Below are 21,798 nucleotides of genomic sequence, written 5' to 3' on the forward strand. Positions count from 1 at the left end.
AAAATAATTGGTTTGTGATTGAAATAATACTTAATTTAGAAATGGGGAATCCTTTGTTTATAACATAGGAAAATAAAATCAAACAATAAAGATGAGCTTGTTAATCAACACCTAAATATTTATAGATGTGTATGTGTAGTAATGCCGATGCTTTATTAATGATGAATTCATATTTACTCATAATTTACTAATGCTTCATAGCCTGCGGTTATTATGAAGTGTTTCCCATGGATCCCAGGGCTCTTCCTCATTTTCAACTTCTTCCATTCCTCATCACATTGATGATATTTGAGGTTTTGAGTCAGATGGGCCACTTATAAATTCTGAATTTATAGGACACATATCCATATGCTGTGTATGTTTATTCATCTTTTACAGAGCACTCTGCAGTATACTTAACAAATAGTCTCACCATTCTGCTGCTGCAGAGGTTGTCCTCTTTGAATTGGCTTTACATTTTCTGTTTTTGTTCATTGTTTGTGAGAACTGATATGAGCTTTATGCTTTCAGAATGTTTTATAAGTGGGTCAGGGTTGAGGAAAAGGGAAATGAAGGTCGTTAATGAAGTCCTGGTATGAATAGCGGTATAAGGATGCGTGTGCATGTACTGTAAATAAATAATCTCTGTACTTTGTTTCTCTATCGCATATGTACATCTTCACGTCGAAGTATCTTATAAAGAACCCAGTAGAATATATTGAAGAAGAGAAAGGCCAGAGGGAAGCCGGCCCGCGACACAGTGTCAATCTTTTTGGCTCTGTCGATAAATAACTTCCTCATCTCTTCGATGCTTTTACGCCCTCCACCTGCTGCTTCCCCAGGTGGTTTCTGGGCAGCGTTTGCTGTGGCTCCTGGGGTGTTCAGTACAGTAACAGTATTGTTGGCGCTGCCCTTCCGGCCCTTGCTGTTCCTTGGAGTGGAGGTCACAGCGGCTGTAGAGGTCAGTCTGTTCTCATGCACTTCCCCTTCCTGTTGGAGAGACAACGAAAGAGAGGACGGGCTCACGGATCAGATGCACGTAATTATTATCTCACAGACTACACATGCCACTGATGGGCCCTTGAGCATGGCACTGAACAAGGGTTAAACTGATTTGCTGCTTTGTTTATAGATACTATTGGCCTTGGATTGGATGCAGCAGAAATGTTTTTAGGAATTTCATACCTAAGCATACTCAGAAGTTTAAATTTGCCTTATTACGCTTTACCACTTACTTCCTGTGCAAACGCCCCACGTTATGTCATCATTTTACAATTCATTATGCATCTTCTGCAAATGAAAACGATTCAACAGGTTCATAAATGACCATTATGGAAGATTTACAAAGCTTTCTCTAAATGTTAAAGAGATGCTTAGAGACGCTGTACTCAAGATATGACATTTCTCAATCTAAAATCTCGCGTATCATGCTAGTTCAGGGCATCAATATGACCTACGCCAGTGGCCCCCAACCTGTGTAACCCTCACCCAGTGTTCCTGACCATGCCTTTGCTAAACCAGCAGACTGTTGGAACATGCAGGTAAAACACAAATACATGCAAACATGCGCACACACCCGCACAGACACACGCGTATGTACTGTGCCATTACCCTGTGGTTGCTGGTGTAGACGTTGGTCATAGATCCATAAGGAGGGCCTGTTGGTTTGAGGCCGTTGTCAACATGAACATGACGGAGGGAATAAGCTAGCTCCTCTGGATCAACACCACCTCCACTGATCTACCAGTTGACAGCATGCACACCAGTAATCAACAAACAGAAACCAAAAGGACCAAACTAAATGAAGAAGAGTGTCTAGAAACAAGGGGTTGGGACACACATTCATTCAGTCAATCTAAATGTTAAGTGTTTAATGTTAAAAGCTGCCAAATACATTTTGTTTGGGGATTTTGGTCTAAATTCTGAACAACTCCCTCAGCAGATAACACCAATTAATTTACATTTTTAAAGCATGTTTTTTGGTAATATCTCATTCTCTACTCATCTACTAACAATCCATCTGATAAAAGATGATCAGAGATTTTGGGGGGGATCCGGCCAACTCCCTTATTGACCGGTAATTTGTTTTCATAACAATTTAAACTGAGGCGGTACAAAGGTTTTGGCCAGATAATAATACTATCCACTAATTCAAATTCAATTCAGATTCTACAAGTTTAAGATATCTATTTATTTTACTGAATTACCCTCCCAGACTGAGACATACAGCCATTTCTGATTTCCAGCTTCCTCTTAAGTAAATGCTGTTTGTGAGTTGAATGAATGAATGCAGAGTTGATCCTTTTCTGTACCAGAGATCATGAATCGACAACAGACTAACACTCTGTTTGGATGGTCTGCTGTCAGAGAAATAATACAACTGTGAACCACATAGATGACGTTACAGCCGTGGTATCATGCACCAATACAGTGAGGGAGATGTGGTGTTTCAGGAGACTCAAACATGCACACTCAGATACACTTTTGACATTTGGCATCATCAGGAATGGCATCGGGACTTTCTTTTTCACCCCCACCCCCTCTCTCTCTTCCAATGCCATTACTCTAAAAGCATGCAGCCTTAAACCAGAGCTGAGAGACAAACAACAAAAGTGTGTGTGTGTGTGTGCATGTGCACGTGCACATCTGTGTGCAGGCATGGATAGTAAGTAGCTTGTGGAATTTTCCGTACCTTGTTCTTGCTCTTAGGATGCCGTCTGAAACGCAGCAGGTCTTTATGTTGCCTCGACACAAAGTTGACGGCGGCGTACTCCAACAGTGCAGAGAAGACGAAGAGAAGACACACTGCCATCCAGATGTCTATGGCCTTGACATAAGAGACCTTGAAAAACAAACACACACACACACACAATAGGTAAAGTGTCAATCGGTGACATTCACCGACCAGAGGCTTTCTGGATGATCCTGCAATGCAAATGAGATGTGGTTCAAGGAACATGTTTTTGTTGACCGCGAGTAAACATTAGGATTACGCCGCGCTAGAGACTTTTGGGAGGGCAATGTTGCTCAATCAGTTGGTCAACCCAATCTCAACCCTAGTTTGAACCTGGGTGACTTTAGTAAGTCAAATATATTCTTACACAAAAAGTTAATTTCACATCTCCTAATGTATATGTGTGTATTCCTATTTTCTTCATCATTGTCATCATTACAGACATTGTTTTAGGGTTGTAGTTACTGCCCTTTCAACGTCACCCTAAACCTAACCACCTCTTCATCAAGTAATGATTTACATTATCGGGGAGTGCAATCGTCCCTATTTTATCCCCAAAAGGGAGGCAAGTCCCCACAGTTTGACTGTGTAGTCAAATTTATGTCCCTACATGACCAGTAAAACGCGCGCGCGCGCACACACACACACACACACACACACACACACACACACACACACACACACACACTGCTGTGCCACTGATGCGTGTGGTGTTGAAATGGTGCAACATTTCGTTATGAAATAATGACTGATTCAAACATGTGCTACATACTGGAGTGCAATGTTCTGTTCAGCACTGGAAACATGAGAAACCTCCTAACCTCTAAATACAGACACGCGCACACACACACACACACACACACACACACACACACACACACACACACACACACACACACACACACACACACACACACACACACACACACACACACAGTATGTATGATAGAGATGGGTGAGCTGATAATGATTATGTAAATATTTTTTTCTCATGCATACAAGATATCAGAGTGAGGCTAAGGGACTCTTTCTTACACACGCACTAGCAGATACATGATGTCTGTAGTCAACACATACTTGTGCTTAACATGCACCAATAAAAATACAGAAAGATTTCAGGTCTCAGGAGAGGGAATAAATCAATTCTGCCACACACACAAACAAATATGCGACTATATTTTTATATACATGTGCTGCACCAAAGGCCTGGAAGTTGACCCTTTGAACCAGACGGATAACAGTTCTAAATACTAAACAAATACATAAATGGGGCACAGGTATAGGCCACAGCTGACCGACTCCATAGCAACACTTATCACTGGAAACGTGACTAAGTGGTGTTGTCTTTTAATATCCTCTGAGCTCTTTGCAGGCACCTCTTGTCACCGATATCACTGATACTTGTAAGATAAGTATTTTTCGTCACCCATTTTTGTCCTGAGCTGTGCATATTCCATGCCAGTTTGTCATGTTTCCAGTCAGGATGCTTTCTATTGCTTCTCTGTAAAAGTTAACAAGACCGTGGCACTGGAATTTTGCCTTCTTAAGTTTCCTTAAATAAAGCCGTTAATGAGCATTCTCCACCAGGATGGAGATGTCTGAGGACCATGTCAGGTTATTTGTGATGCTGATTCCCAGGAACTGTTCACTTGTTCCACCTCAGCTCCATTGATGTAGACAGGGTTGTGTGTCTTTGCCTCTTTTTCATCAATAATCAACAATCAGCTCCTTGGTTTGACTGACGTTGAGCAGTAGGTTGTTCTCTGAGCATCAGTGCGAAGGTTGTTGATTCCCTCTCTATATGAAGTCTCATTGATGTTTGTAATCTGGCAGATGACTGCAATGTCACAGCAGAGTTCTCTTCATGTTTGGGGTCATTGGTCATTGGTGTACAGCATGAACAGGAGTGGGCTGAGCACACAGCCCTGGGAGATTCCGGTGTTAAACACTAGAGTGGAGGAGGTGTGGCTGCCAATCCAAACTGCACAGGGTCTGTTTGTAAGGAAGTCTAACAACCAGTTGCCGAGTTAGGTACTCAAGGATTCATCCTGTGGGACTGAGACTGCTGGGTGAGGGACACGTTGATGCTGCTGCTAACGCAACTCTCATGAGGCGGTGCAAGATCCAAGATGGCTGCTCCCAGCTGCTAGACTACTGAGCAAACAAGCATATCTCATCAGACATAAAACCTTTTGTCCTTTTCCCTTTATCTCCTTATTTTTCACTTAAAACTGGCCTCCAATATCAATCAATCTGGACCATCTGGAAAACTACACTGACGAGTGCTTCATCCGACTCTGCATCATAAACAAGAAGACTACACGCGACACAGAAAAGACCTCACACTTTAGCACAGGTACAACTCCATCCACTTCACCGAAAACATCATGCTGAAAGAGACCATTCTGGACTTACAAGCACCCACTATGAGAGACAATCTAGTTTTCACCAGCATTCCTGAACAAGCCACAGAAAACCCAGAAAAATCAGTCAAGGAATTCATGTTCAAACAGCTCAAACTACCCGCAGAGACCGTCAGCAACATAACATTCTACCGCGTACACCGCCTGGGACCGAAGAACAACAACAACCGACCACAGCAAATCATCGCTAAATCTGAACACTACAAACAAAAAGAACAGGTTAAACATCGGGCAGGCAACTCAAAGAAACAGACCACCGACTCAATGACCAGTATCCAAAATAAATCAAAGAACTACTTCTAATCCGAAAACACATGATGAACGAAGGAAAAAAAGCAATAATATCAGTGGACAAATTATAGTTGTACCAAAATAAGGATGCAACCACCTGACTCCTGTTTTTTGTGTGTGCCTGTACTTGTTTGTGTTATCACCTTTATCAACATCAATGCTCAGCCTAGAGCAACCCGATCAACATGTCATCACTCAAATTCGTAACCTGGAATATCTGTTGGCTTGGTGCTCAGGCAAAACGAAATAAAGTTTAGAATCATTTCAGATCAAGCAGATTTATGTTTGATACAAGAAACGCACGTCTCCGAATCAGACTTCAACAAATTGTCGTCTCATCCTCGGCTCACCATCACACTAAATAAAGAGGAGTATGTATTTTAATCAACAAAAAAGTCTCATTTGTCTAAAACTCCTCCATCACAGATTCTGAAAGACGTTTTATCATCATAAACATATCAATCAACAATAGTCCAGTCACAATCTGTGATGTTCATGGCCCAAACACTGATGACCCATCCTTTTTCATAATTTCTTTCTTCCATCTCAAAATATTTCTTAAACTATAAACCTGTAGTCTGCAGAAACAATTAAGCAGTTGATTGACTTCTTCCTCACCAGCAATTCAAATATATCTAACATTTCAGATTGAAAGATCCATCATATCATTAGCGACCATGCTCTCCTAATATTTTCATGGAACAGGAATAGTCTACATAAACCCATCACCAGATGGCGCTTCAATACATCTCTTCTCAAAGAACCTCAGTTTGACAGTCATCACCAACCCTTCTGTGGGAAACAGGGAAGGCAGTTTTAAAAATCAACAAACTCGAAGTATCCCAACAGAGGAAACCCAGAACGAATTCAATTCAATTATAAATACGAAAACTCAATTCGTGATAGACAGACATTGACAAGAAAATCTTCACCACATCTGGTAAAAACTTGGCAAATCAACAGAACAAAATAAAGAAAAAACTAAAATCTTCATCATTAAGGAATCAGCAGGGAAACCCACAAATTCACCCAATGGGATAAATAAAATCTCCAGAAGTTTTTATGCCAACCTGTATTCATCAGATAAGGACTAACGTCAAGAAGTCATCAACTCATTTTCTCACCAGCATTAACCTAAGAGCTGAAGAAAAAGACCCGGTCTCAGTGTCCTGTTCATCCATGCAGTAAAACTGCGTTAGAGGACGAGGGAAATGCTGTGGGTCAGCAACGGAGAAAGGCTGTGATGTCATGTCTCAGACCTCCGAGCCACCAGAGCTTCCATAAAGGGAAATCTGGCCAATGGGACAATGACATGGAATAGAGTCGGAGATCCCTGAACGCATCATGGCTGGATTTAAAAGTTGCAGCTGACGGAAGTTGCTCCAATCCTGCCCATTTCCTATATGGAGATGAGGTCTGAGAAAGTAGCAGCTGACATCGTGTCACCATGTCACCCCCCCAAGGCCAAAATGGGGAGTAGAGTGGAAAAGACTGAGCCGGCAAGGAGGTCCATGAGTGTATCATCGCCCCCTCACGGAAAGGCGCTATTCCTGGAGGTGTATTTTAGCGGACACGATGGCAGTTGTAAATATTGTAAATAAGAGGAGCAACAAAACAAAAAATACAAGAACTTTATGGTTCTTGGATCCCAATTAGAACCCTGACAACTCTCCTCTTTCTTTCTCTCTTCATTCACATACAGATTTGTGTGTGTTATTGAAGGACAGGAACAATTACAATACATTCTAAATTGTCGCTTGAGCATGTTAGTACCATCCAATGCCAAGTAATATCCATCCTATCTTACCCTGTGCTAGAGGGAGAGCAACCCTGTACTGTAAACTGGCCGAGAGAACCAGCTGTCACAAGACAGACAAATACAGACAGACAACCATTCATACTCACATTCACATTGCAAGTTAAGAGCCTCTAATTCAGGGCTGTCAAACTCATCTTCACGCTGGGCCACATCAGCATCACGGTCGCCCTCAAAGGGCCGGTTGTAACTGTACGAATGTATAACTAACTTCTCCCTAACATATTGTTAAATAACTCTCTCTGCATTTGATTCTTGTTTATTCAAGTGTAAACATATTGTACATGCAGTTATATAAATGAAAAATGATATTTAAACACATTTCTGTTATTATAACATAAATCATTTTAATTGAGGGTTAAGAAACGCACATTTCTCTATCAAAGATCAAACTATTAAAGAAAATAACAAAGACAAATATCAAACACAAGTTATGACATTAACTTTGTTCAAAGCTGTTTGTGTCACCTCGTTGCATCACTAATGTTCCTCCCTGTCGTCGTCCTGTGCATGGCAGCTACATCCAAGAGCTCCTCACTGAGAGTCAGGTCTGATAAACATGGCAGATGCTCTGTATCCGTGTTGTCTGTGCTTTCATCAACAGTTCATTAGAAACACAAGTACCTGCTCGTCTCTTAGCTAGCTGTGTTGTTAGATTGCTGCTAGTTCATGAACTCGGTCTGCGATGGTGTTTCTTCACAAACTGACGTTTGTAAAAGTCTGTATCTGGTCGGAGCTCTGCTCACATACCTTTAGCATGCACTGGGCTGTAGCTGTGTAAATATATTCTGCTGTGATTGCAGTCTGCCTTTTAATTCTTGGACAGTTTGATGTTTTTCTTGGAGGCTAAATTTAGCTCCGTGTTTGGTGTCAAAATGCCGACGTGAATTGTATCCTTCATCACCGACACGCCTCATAACACAGAAGACAGACCCGTTGTTCTCCTTGAAGCACAAACATGTATTCGCTTTCCCATCTTTCATTACATTTTCTTCCCTCTGCATCAATTTTTCTCTTCGTGGACATTTTGGGATTATTTGTCGATCTTTTTCAATCGTTGGAAAACCGCTTTACGGGCTGTTGCCTCTCCTGTCCACCTGTTGTGATAGTTTTAATGTCGGTACACAGACAACATGCTATCTCATCATTTCAACTTTCTATCTCATAATTTCGACCTTGGGGATACTTTTATTTTGAAGTCTAACTTTTAATATTTAAAAAAACAAAAACAAAAAAAGTTTTTTGTTTTGTTTTTGCTGGCGGATTCGCGGGCCACATAAAATGACGTGGCGGGCCGGATTCGGCCCGCGGGCCTTGAGTTTGACACATGTGCTCTAATTCATCTAACCTGCATGTGTTGGGATCGGGGCACCTACAATCAATGTTCCCTCTAAGCTGCGCGCTTGAGCAATCGCGCACTGCTCGCACATTCTCAGCGCACAAGAAAATCTATGCAGCGCATAAAATAAAATTCAACATAAACGTATTAATTAATATCTAATATTAGTCCTAATCTTATCTAATCAATTAAACCAATAATAATAATAATAATAATTTTGTTTTCTGTACTATTTTGCAACGTAACTCAGTGAGTGACAGGTGTCCAGCCAATGATACGATTCGGTTCACTTACGCTACGCAGCCAATCATAGCATTGACACTATTGCCCTGCCCATTCGCGCCGTGCAGGTTAGCTAGCTATCAATAGTGCGGCGGAGTTACGAGACGCAAATGCCCCTTATCCCCCCTTATCATGGCGAAACGAACGGGCAGCGACATAAAGTCAAAGCAAGAAGCAGACGAAGCCATCAACCTGGACAAAGTGTACAACCATTGGAGAAGTGAGAAGGACAGACGTGAAAAATAAGGTAAAATTTAAGTCAGATTTGTGCATATTCTAGTGACATTTATTAAGATTTTTTACTTATGGATATTAACAGTGGTGTATAGTAACGAAGTAGAAATACTTCGTTACTGTACTTAAGTAGTTTTTTTGGGTATCTGTACTTTACTTTACTACTTATATTTATGTTTACTTTTACTTTTACTTCACTACATTTTGCAAAGAAAACCGGTACTTTTACTCCGATACATTTCCCCTGAAACCTTCGTTACTCGCTACAAAATCAAATCTATCTTTAGAAACAAAATGAATCATGAGAGCAGCGTCGGGGACTGTGGTGGAACACAGACTGCAAGCAAGCAGGTTTGTTGAATCAGTGGTCCTAGCAGCAAGTTAAATCATTGGTCAGTCACGTTAATGCACAATTGCAAACAAGTGCTCTCAAAGCCGCGGTGTGTTGATTCCCAGTGATTCCCAGGATGCTACATGCTATAGCTAGCGGGCGACTACCTGAGTATAATTCCACTCTACGATGACTGATTTCATGATGGAAGCAGAAATGGAAGCACCTGCTACTCCCGCAACAAACGACGGTGGTGACGAAGACCAACACCAGTGGATCGCTAGCGAGTTAGTGAGCTGAGGAAGTGTTGACAGTTGTGCAGCACTAGTTGGCTAACGTTAGCTATAGCTATATACACGGATTGACAGGAGCCGCGAGAGCGCAGCATTCGGGGAATCCTTCGCAGCTGTGTGCAAGCTGTCTGTGACGCTGAACACACCTCTACCTGCCTCAGCGGCCTGTGAAAGAATATTTAGCATCGCAGGACTAGTCTTCAGCCCATGATGAGCGAGACGGAATTCTCGCAATTTTGAAAACCAACTTATTTTGAAGATGAACAGGACATGTTTCAGTTTCAAGTAATGACTGGGTTGTTACTTTAGTATTGATCATGTTTTGATATTTGAGTCATGTTGTGGATGATCAGATGGAGTTATGATGGCAGCAGTCGCCCAATTGCAGATTCAGCTTGAGCAAAACCTTTGTATTCAAATCAGGCCCATAGGAGTTTACAAGGCAGGTGTCCTTTCTCTAAACACTGACCTGATGCATCAAGTGGATATGTTTTGCTGAACATAATATTATGCATTTGTCCTCTATATCCTCTAGTCTAATGAGCAGACTTATAAACGCACTGTTACAACTCCTTCATAGTGTCATATTGCTTTACGGAGAATTATGATGATAAGTTCATAGTAGATGCAAAAGTATACTTATGTACAATATATTATGTTTAACATTGTTGCTCCTGGATGGATCACAGCCAACCCAATTATGTTCAACACAGCTCCATGTCCTTGGTCATGGTGCCACAGCACTTAAAAGAATAAACTTCATAATTCTCACAATTCTAACCCTTTGCTTTTTTATTAACAGCATTTACTTGTACTTTTACTTTCAATGAACAGGTTATGATGTTCATTTAATGTTCAGGTTATGATGTACATTTAATATCAGAAAATTACTTTTGATACTTAAGTACTTTTGTACTTAAGTACAATAAATATCAGATACTTTAAGACTTTTACTCAAGTAGTATTCTAAGAGGTGACTTTTTACTTTTACTTGAGTAGTTTTCCAGTAAGGTATCTTTACTTTTACTCAAGTATAGCTTTTGAGTACTTTATACACCACTGGATATTAATCATTAAATTATGTTACTACTAGATAATTTATGGGGAGTAGAAATGATAATAAAAAACTGAGTAATTACATATTTTACAGACAGAGTTACAGGAATTTACACTGTATCACAAGCTACAGCACACGTCATTGTGCAAAATGTGAATGTTTTAATGTGAACAAAATGTTATGTCTGAAAGGTGTATATGTATCATTTCTTCCAGAACAGGACCCTCACACAGGCCACAACAGGACCTCACACAGGCCAAAGCAAGACTCTTCCCATGGCCAAGCAGGACTCTCACATAAAACATACTACACATCTCATGAACAACAAGATTTTTGTCTTTTTCCTTTAAAGTTTGTCAAATCACTTATATTAAAAGTAAACTAGTGAAAATTGCGGCTGTAATTTGATTCTTTTAATAAGCCATGTAACTTGCTATGATCCAAGGTTTTGAACAGGTGTGATACTGGTGTGTGGCCACAGCGTGCACATCTGATGTTGCTCACAGTGGTCCTCAGTGTGCTCAGGGAGCTTGTGTGTATGCCCAGACTAGGGCTGGGCGATAAATCGATTTAATCGATTAATTCGAATGTGTGCTTTAAGGCGATGTGTTTTATTGAAAATCGAGAAAATCGCCCCCACCCCTTTTTCCCGTAGTAGAGTGCGCGCGCATTGTTTACAAACTAAAACAATGGCGGCCAGCAGCTTCACTGCTTTCCACACGGTGGAAAGCCATCACGGATGCAGTCGCGATGTATATCGCAAAAGATATGGTGCCCATATACACCGTGGAAAAGCCGGGGTTTATTCACCGTCTCAAAGCTTTGGACCCCAGGTACGTGCTACCAAGCCGTAAACATTTTTCTGACGTTGCCTTGCCTCGGCTGTACAATAGTACACGCCAAAGGATCTCTGCGGAGCTGGAGGGGATGTCATTCTACTCCGCAACAACTGACCTGTGGTCCAGCAGGTTGACCCAGACACCGATCCACTTGACTGGTGGAAGCGTCACCAACTTAACTTTCCAAGGCTAAGTACTTTAGCAAAGAAATACCTCTCTGTGCCAGCTACAAGTGCCCCCTCTGAGAGGCTTTTCAGTGTGTGGGGGGGCATTGTTACATGCCACCGTGCATGCCTGAAGCCAGAGGTAGTAGACAGGCTTGTCTTCCTGGCAAAAAATATTTAGAAAAAACATGCACTACTGTTTAATACTGTTGGTTATGTTGTGAATGCACTTGATTTTGTTTACATGCACTTATTTACTGTGCAAAATATGTTATGTTGATGTTAGATCAGATGTTGCACTTTTGAAAATGTGAATGTTAAAGGGTCATATACATTTTATTTCATGCTGTGTTTGTATCAGTGTATTCAGTTTGAAAAGCTTACTGTAAAAAGTTACATTTGCACAGTTGTTTACAATGGAAGGCTACTATTTAATGCCATTTAATGTTATGTTTAATTTAATTTTATATTTAAATGATTCAGGCAAACAAAAGAGTGACCAAATACTTTTTGTATACTACAGGCACCTTTCTACAATGTTCAGGTTTTGTTTGCACTTTATTTTTATCAACCTACTTGGGAAAATCATCACAAAATAAAAGAAAAAATTGTTTTCAACAGCTTCTGTCATCTGCAAAAAATTTTGGGGGAAAAAAATCGATTTAAATCGTGAATCGGATTTTTTGTAAAAAAATCGGAGATTTTTTTTTTAGGCCATATCGCCCAGCCCTAGCCCAGACACATGAAAAATTAGAGGGAACATTGCCTACAATATAACGATACATTGATTCAGATGGAAAATAAAATACACTTTGTTACATTTGTGTTTATTTCTATTTAAATTGTAACTGGTGTGCCATCTTGGCCAGGTCTCCCTCTGAAAATAGTTGTCTATCTCAGGAGGCTTCCTGATTCAATAAAGTTAACATTTAAAAGATACAAATGTTTAAAAATAATAATAAAAAAGACCTTGGGCAGTGAAGTGCGGGAACCTGAACTCTGTGTTGTCATTGTGAGGACAGTGGTGATGCCCAGTGCCACTCTGGCTGGGGCAGCATCCATGTTGATCCAGAAGGAGACCCAGGACAGAATGACAATGAGCAGAGAAGGGATGTACACCTGGATCAGGTAGTAGCCCATCTGACGCTCCAGGTGGAACCGCACTTCAATACAAGTAAATTTACCTGCAACAAAGCGGAGACACGCTTCAAATAATATTTTCATATTTATAATTACAGGGTACATTTCTGAAGTGCGGATTATCAGCAACAAAGATGGGGCACAGTGATGATCTCAAAAGGCACTGTTGGCTGGATCTACCTGTGCTTCAACCCTGCTTCACCAAAGCTTCAAGCCAGCCAGTGGGGCATGCTCACATGTACAAACATGCACTGAAAGCACACATGGCCGGTCTGGTTTTTGTCAACAAAGCAAGAAGAAGCTCGGCCTAACAACACACGCAGAGGGAGAGCAACATCGCTCTCTGCTCAGGTAACCATTACTCCACTATCTTTACCTTGTAAATAGTTGTTTGCTGCTATTTTAATGCTCTGAATGCCATATATCTCTTTTAATGGAAAGACAATATCAGTCTGGAGGGATGTTGTCACCAATGTTCATGTTAATAATGTTATTGTTTGTTTCCCCCATCTTCCAGCCGATTTCTTTTTTTTCTTGACTTGATTCATGCGGCACAGGATTGATGAAATGTGGCAACCGTTTCAACCCGCGTGCATGTTACAGTGCCTGTGTCACGAAGCTTACGGTGTGTCCGTTACCTGTGTTGTAGTGCTTGGTGCAGCATCTGAGATCTGACTCATCTTTTAGAAGAAACTGTGGCAGTGTGAGGCCTTCGGCCATTTGCACTGATCCATTCTCCTGCCACTCAAAGATCAGGTCATTCATGGTGTAGCCAACTGAAAAAAAGCGAACCACAGGATAATTTCATTTTCACAATCGATAAAACATTGTGCAAAATATAGGTCATGGAGAAGAGATGCATTAATGTGTCAGCAGAACATTCATGTTTTAGGAGGAGATGAATTACTTTATACTTGTAAGTGCAGCAATCCATCATCCAGTTTGTAAGGAGCATGAAGGTTTTTTTTGTAACATTTAATCTGTAATGTCACTGTACTAACTACTGTATAAAGTAGCAATAAATGGAAAAGCTCAAGATAAGTACAGGTACAATAACAATGTATTCAAGCACAGCACTTCAGTAAAAGTATAGTCCCCGGACCGTACTGCACTGAGAACAATTTCAATGTAATACGATCATTCAATATTATTCTCATTTACGTGTTGTCTCAAGTATTCAAACATGTGTTTCCAGGAGGTGTTCCTCACTGTCCTGCCAGGGTAGTCCCTTAATAATAATCTATACTCTTTGTGATTTACATGGACAGGAACTAAAGATGCAGCCGTGGGGGAGGAGAGTGTCCGGATTGGGGACATCAGAATTGCATCTATGCTCTTTGCAGATGATGTAGTTCTGTTCTTTCCGTCAGACCATGACCTTCAGCACGCACTGGGACCGTTTGCAGCCGAGTGGGTCGTGGTCAAAATGAGAGTCAGTACCTCCAACTCTGAGGCCACGGTTCTCGGTTGGAAGTGAGTCTGTGTCCCAAGTGAGAGAGTTCAAGGATCTCTGGGTCTTGTTCACAGGTGACAGTAAACTGGAGTGTGAGATGGAAAGGCGGTCCGGTGTGGCGTCAGCAGTGATGTGGGGCTTGTATCGGGCCGTTGTAGTGAAGACAGAGCTGAGCCTCACCTATGGTCATGAGCTTTGGGTCGTGATTGAAAGAATGAGATCACGGATATATCGGCCGAAATGAGCTTCCTTCGTAAAGTAGCTGGACTTAAAGTAGCTGGACTCAGCCCGAGGCTGCATCCACTCTTCTACGTTTCCGTTTTGAAACGCATATTTTTGCATTGTTTACGCCTAGCATCCACACTACTTCGGAATTTTAGAGCAACTAAAACGAAGGAGTGTGAAAATGCTACCGACTGACACATTTTCTGACATCTGCCAAATGCTGGCCCAGCAAATGGCAGAAATGACTTCTGCCACTCATTTGACCTACATTTCACCACGTGTTCACAAGTGTTCCAAATGTCAGATTCCTTGCTGCATATGTTGCTCCACAATTACCCAGCGCCCAGGCTAGGGAATGTATAATGTCAACAAGAGTCCTCACAAGTATAGAACTACAAACGTGTATGTGTGCGTGTGTGTGTGTGTGTGTGTGTGTGTGTGTGTTTGTACTGTACTTACAGCTCTCCAGCTGCATGATACAGGTCTGACTATCCATAGGGAAGTTTTTAAGATCCATGGGACATGAGAGAGTTAATGTTAATCTGAAAGCAAAGACGGAGGAGAGAACAAGTTACTAGGGAGTCACAAAGAGTGACATGGTTTAATGTCAAACATTAATGTCGTACAGATGTACAGAATCAAAGCACTCTTTGCATATTTTATATTAATGCGGCACTAAGTCGGATATCTTTGAGGCTCCAAAGTAGCATGGAATCTCGGCAATATCTAGGGTACACAACTGACATTTTTTCTCTTGCTGTCTATCACATCCACTGTACAGAGTACAACCAGAAGGTTGGCAAACATATTAAAGACATACTGTACATAGAAACTTGCATGCAGCAATACAGAACTTCTATCAGCATCTCGTGTTTAAAGTGCCAGAGCTGTGAATGCAGCTGTAAAATGGAGGATTTTCAGAAAACATTTTTTGTTCTGCACTTGGAAATTAAGTTACTTTTTATTTGGATCTGAACAGAACTTAAAAAATATAATTTTAGTAGTTGAGATTATACAACCCACATTATTTTGGGTTGTACTGTTCAGTGTGTATTATGTTGGGAGTAAGCATTCTGTTGGTTCATGCACTGCAAATCAAAAAAAATGATATCAGAAGATATAAAACTAGAAAACATGTTGTGTTCAAAGAAATTCTTCATTCTTCAGTGTAAAAAGAATGGTGCACTATCTTAAAGGGTACGTATGATGATAATGAATTCGTCCTAATGTCATCTTGCGCTGTGGGTGCACTGTGTGCCATTAAAATACTAAAAGTATTTTCCCAAGCAGGGCCTGTCCCACACTTACCTTATAGAGTACAAAACATTCCCATTCTTAAATATCCTGAGCAGTTTGTTGTCTGTAGTGACTTCGTGAAAGTGGGCCCCCTTCTCATTGGCAAAGAACAGGTCCGGTTTCCAGATGGAGTCTAACATAGAGGGGTCCAAGTCCAGAGAATCATCTGGGTATTCAGAATAGGCGAGTCTGGGGTCGTTCCACTGCTGACGGAGGAAGATATTTACACGGTAGTCCTACAAACACAAATAATAACATGCATTACTCACAGGGACATTTAGAGGAAGCTGAAGAAAGTGGTTGACCTCCCCAAACAAACCAGTATTATGAGCAGCTCATTCCAGGTACCATGGTCGATTTTCTACTACGATACAAAAGTTCTTCTGTAAATTTATTTAAAAATAATCGTTTGAAATAACTATACCATACTTCATCACATTTGATTAATTTTCTTCTTTTATTTGGAACTTTAATACAAACAAAAATAACACTTCAAAAACTCCAAACAGTAAAACTATAATTCTTTCAAAATGGAAGCTTTGAGGTTCCTGAGTTCAATCATTTCAAGTGTCACAGGTTGTAAGGTTACCGGTGCAAATAAACACCAGTCTGACAGCCAGAAGTTAATACAACATAAAATCCACACAAATTAGTATTTTAGAGTATACCAACAGAAACAATTCTGCAGGATTTGATTATCTTTAATTTAAAAAAGTTGACTAAATGCTCTGATAATCATGTAACCAGAGTTTTTTGTCATCTTGGGTTGGACGAGAAGCCTCCTACTGTTCTGTATTCACGACTTTACTTTGGTCCTCTATGTCTCTTGATGCTAAAAGATGGTCCGGGTGGCCCGGAGGGATGCTTGCAATTCTGCGCATGCACTATCTATCGGCTTCAAAACTCTCACCCACATGTGACCCACCAGCCTTCATGTCTAATCAAATCACATTACTTTGCGAGGGAGCTGGATTTGCAAGATCTCACAATACTTTCTACCGCGGTGGAAACGGTATTGCCAAATCTCTGCTGGTGGAAGCATTTCTACCGGCGCACCATCACATTGCCAAACCTTAAACAGTACAAGCTATTTCCTTAAGCAGGTTACCAAAAGTAAATATATTTATATAAAGCTACACTTTCAATTTTCAAGTTTCAATTTTACATATTGCACACAAATGTGTACACATGTCCACTGATAAAGTGCAGCCGGACAATCAGAACGTCCCTACTCAAATACATGCGGACCACTCAGTAAATAAGGCAGCACACTTCGCTGCTCAACATCCTAAACCTGATCAATAGAATAAAACAACATACTGACTCTCATACATCAAGTCAAACCACTGAAAATAATCAATGTCAGCTGCTGCGTTTACAGGCGAGCTGATGCGTTCACTAACCTCATCTACGGTTTAGCCATATTCATGTTCTCCACCGATCTGCACGCGGGAAGGAGGGATTGGACTCAGTGCTGTGATGTCTGCTGAATCTCTTTCAAGCCACCAGGAAATGGATTACCTCTCAACAGAGATCCAGTATCTGTTACAAAACAGACCCACTCACAACAGCCAGAGAAGGTTGTATTTTATATACTTCCAGGTTCCCAAGAAATCAGGAGATTTCAGACCTGTTTCGAATCCCTGTATTGCCAGCCAGATGGACTTGTATAGCGTCTTTCTAGTCTTCCGACCACCACTCAAAGCGCTTTAATGTCATCAACACATCTAAACCCATTCATACACTGATGGCAGAGGCTACCATGCAAGGTGGCACCTGCCCATCAGGACTAACCTATCAAGCAACACTCACACGCCGTAGCTACAGCTTACGGGAGCAATTTGTGTCAAAAAGTGTCTTGCCCATAGACACATCAGAGACCAAAACCTCCGATCTTCTGAATGAAGGACAACCCGCTTTACCTCTGAGCCACGGTTTCCCGCGAGGTGGGAGCAGTTGTCGATCATTCTGGTAACCCCAGGTCGCCGCATGGCAATGTGGTGTGCAAAAGTGACTCAGATGATGGCAGCCCAATCCTGAACCGTTCCTTAGCTCTGTGAGGCTTTGTCTCAGGAGGGTGGTGCAACAGGCGCGTTGCCCATTGTGGGCCATACTCTCCAGGCTTACATCTCCTTACCCACCCACTGTGGTCTGCTCCCACTATAGACAGTATGGCATATCTGCTGACTATGCTCATTGACTGGAAGTGCCTTACTCTTCCACTTCACCACACCTCCAACAGAGCTAAAGCCATTGCACGATGAACACAGATGTGGCTCAAGAAATTAATAAACAAGGTGGAAATTTGATTGAGGTGTGACAGTCATACTAACTATAGGCCTACATGAGCCAGGTTTTCCCTGCACTCATGGTGCAACAAAAGTACCTTTAAGAAGCAGTTTAGCAAATTACATAATGCATTATCATTATCATATACGTATATCTAACTGTTAATTCTGTTTTTTCATTACTTTTTACGCAATAGGTTGCCTAATTCTTAAGAGAACAAACATGTAATTATAATTGCTGCATAGGAATCATGCGACAGATTCATTACATTTCAGTATTCACTGATGCAGAAACCTAATCCGAGCTGGAAATGCAATTCACTTCACAGTGATTCACTGCCTGCCTGGGGTTACCCTGAATGTCTAAAGATGTGATTTCTGTTGGCAGGTAGAGAGTCCTTCAGCTATCAGGCTGCTCTCATCCAGCATTCGTAGCATTACCTATGAAAAATAATGCGCCGTATTTTGTAGATATTTTTCGGAATTGGACGGGTCCAACAACCAGTGATCTTTCAGCCAGCAGACTGGCAGTTTGTTGCCCGTGTGAAACAAGAACGTTCATGTTTGTCTTCATTGACGGCACTTCCGTGGTTATTTTAACCCAAACAACGATCTATTCCTAAACTTTTACGAACTGATTTTCCTGAAAGTTTATTTTGAAAAGATTGTAAGCATTTAACAAACGGAAATTGACATGTGTTGCTAGCTTTCATGGGAATACCCGTGATAAATGAGGAGTAACTTTACAAGTCAACGTATGAGGATACGTTGCAGCTATTCAGTTATCAACAGTCAAAGTCAAAATAAATAAATAATGCAACGAACAACCATCACAACCAACCAGATGCAAGTGCACTGCTAACAAGAAAACAGCTAAATGAAAATCTAGCACAAATTTGAACTGTTTTATTAATGCGGACAAACCTGTGGCATTAGCATGCCTCCCTGTGCAGCCAGATAAACTAAACCCTGCTGGCACACACATGGAGAATGGATTAGGAGGGATGGAGAGATTGAGTGAACAAATGAAAAAAAAAAGTCTTACAGTAGTTAATCTGTTTAACATAGAAAGCGTGTAAAGACCAGAATAAGCCAACCTGGCTTTAAGCCCTGTGTGTGAGCATGTGCAACACTGGGCATGATTTCCTCCTGTCTCACTTGCTCCTCCCTTTTAGTGATGTAATGGTAAAACAAAGAAGGGAAAACCGTGTTACAAAATAATAAGCATTATATAATTGTTATTGTTATTATGATAAATCATTCAATTGTTCGTTGAAAAAAAAACTTCAGATAGTGTATGGTTGAGATAAGCTCTGAAAACAAGAGGGATTAGAATACATTTAGGTGACTAAACTGCACGACATCACAATGTTATTTATTACAAATATTCTCTTATTACCACCTGGGTTATGATATCTGGGCTCAGAACAGGAAGAACTCCACTACTACATACACACAAGTATGGTCCAAAATCCAAAGTTTAATTCCAAACACAGGCAGGGGGTCAATAAACAAGAGGCAAACAGAGAAAGGCTCACTTTCTTTTTGTTTTGGACAGTATGTTTGGCGAAACGCTAACCGCTCACGGAACGATAATTCCGTGCGGACTGGTTGCATAAACCTCTGCTTGTTTTTGAGTTTGAATGAAGTGTATTTTACAACGCTTACAGCCTATTAGTTGCGTCAGAAAGCTTGGTGAGTTTAATTTTGTTGTTGGCAAGATTGTATGATGCGTCTTAAACGACGAGAGCCTAAAGCCTGTATACATCACAGCTTGTTTTTTTATTTGAATGAAGTGTCTTTTGCGACGCCTTAATCCCTTTAGTGTCTACAAGGGGGTTAGCCAATTGTGGGTGGTATTTATTCGATCACACAATACAGCAGTGGTCGTCGCTGACACACCCGGCGGACATTATTATTATCCATACTGACAGCAACAAAGCCAACTGTCTAGGACGTAAAAGACACTATTTATCGGTCTGTCCATCCATCCATTATTTACATCCTACTTGTAAATATTATGCGTGAAATTATATCTGGCTAAAGTAATACTTCCTGTCATGTCACTAAAACCTATTTGAACTATGTTATGTATGTGTTTAGGCTTACTGCATGGCACTCTCTTGTCTCTTAATAGGAAGTGAGGAGTGGGTAGATGAAAAGACAGATGGTGAGAAGAGAGTAAGGTCTTAGTCCTAATGTAACATATGGTCATACACATCTCTAAGTGCTCCCCGCTCTCAGAGTAGGACCTTTAACACATGCCTGATATGCTTGAAAAAAAAAAAAAATAGATATCATAATTCCCCAAGTTATATACTACAAACAGACAAAACAAATCACACAAAGTTGGCTCAAACATACATATAGGCCCACTGAAATATTGTAAATTCCGTAATTTGTCATGACAGTTCGTGCTTGGCAGGCAAACACACCAGAAACACACACGCACGTACAAATGGCATATCCGTCAGAACAACTCCCAGTGGTGCAGACAGCACTTAGACTTTGTCGCTTCAATCATCCAATCATTCAATCATCCAACCAACCAGTTCTGCTCTGCTAGCTAATTACGCAAAAGACGGACTACGACAGAAAGTGAAGTGGTGTTGGAGAGTAGCAAAGCATCACAAATGTGTTCTATCATTTCAGACACACAGAAACGTACTGAATAATGCCATCTTTCACTCAATCGAAGCAGACACTTACACTTTAGTGCACCTATGTGCTGAAATTCACGGTAAACGCATTGAAACGGCACGGATGGGGAGCGAGCGAAGGACTTTGTTAGCAGAAAGATTAACGTGAGACGAACATCCGGTTTCTTCAGACGAACATCCGGTTTTCAGAATACGATGCCAACAAAGTATGAATTATATTCACATTAAGTATAAAACATGCTGCATCTCGTGAGTTAAAGGGAAAATACACTTAAATTGTGGGTAAAGTGTCTATTCTTTGATCGCTGGGTAACCATAATTACCTCTGAGTTACAGCATTATGTTGATGAACAGTAGAGCTGCATTCACATGCTCTGACTGTCATGAAGACAGACATTTTTGCTGAAACGTGCTGAAACATTTTTATTCCTGTTTCACAGCAGTGGAATGTTTCACAGCAGTGGAACGTTTCACATACAGTCGCACACTGAGCACAGATAGTGAAGCGATAGAACTGCTACTGTGTAAAGAGAATACTGCTGTTAAAAAGAACCTGATTTGTTTAAAGTGTTTGCAAACCAAATGTTATCGACCTTTTGTTCATATAGCAGTACTTTTGAAATAAAAGTGCGCAATACACTACTTTTGAATTCATTATTGAACTTTGCCATAACAATGCGATTAATCGCGATTAAAAATGATAATCGTTGCCCAGCACTCATATATATTTAAATATTGTTTTAAGAATCCCCCCTGATGGAACAAGGTAAATGTAAAACATTTGTGTGAACTTTGTCTGTGACTTCATGCTAATTTAACCTTTACGCTAACTGTTTCATGCAGCATCAATTTTACTTACCATGGTGGTTTCAGCAATGGACCCAAAGCTGTTGATGAAAATGTTACAGGAAACATTCACTGGAGGACCTGCAGAGTGAAAGATGGATACAATGA

At 40.8% G+C, this 21,798-nt stretch overlaps 1 protein-coding gene across 2 annotated transcripts in view; it reads right to left on the bottom strand.

The window, feature by feature from the left end:
• Window positions 1–639: 639 nt before the first annotated feature.
• LOC306784692 (glycine receptor subunit alpha-3-like) overlaps window positions 640–21,798 on the bottom strand; it is a gene marked incomplete at both ends in the record, with an annotated part of 48,114 nt that continues 26,955 nt past the window's right edge. For both annotated transcript variants that reach the window (XM_079278780.1, XM_079278779.1), the window contains 8 exons: window positions 640–969; window positions 1,591–1,719; window positions 2,672–2,821; window positions 12,752–12,966; window positions 13,561–13,698; window positions 15,060–15,142; window positions 15,909–16,132; window positions 21,704–21,771. In XM_079278780.1, coding sequence (XP_079134906.1) covers window positions 640–969; window positions 1,591–1,719; window positions 2,672–2,821; window positions 12,752–12,966; window positions 13,561–13,698; window positions 15,060–15,142; window positions 15,909–16,132; window positions 21,704–21,771 — 1,337 coding nt within the window. The remainder of the gene's footprint in view (window positions 970–1,590; window positions 1,720–2,671; window positions 2,822–12,751; window positions 12,967–13,560; window positions 13,699–15,059; window positions 15,143–15,908; window positions 16,133–21,703; window positions 21,772–21,798) is intronic.

This window comes from Melanostigma gelatinosum (assembly GCF_949748355.1).
Source record: "Melanostigma gelatinosum genome assembly, chromosome: 11".
Lineage (NCBI taxonomy): Eukaryota > Metazoa > Chordata > Actinopteri > Perciformes > Zoarcidae > Melanostigma > Melanostigma gelatinosum.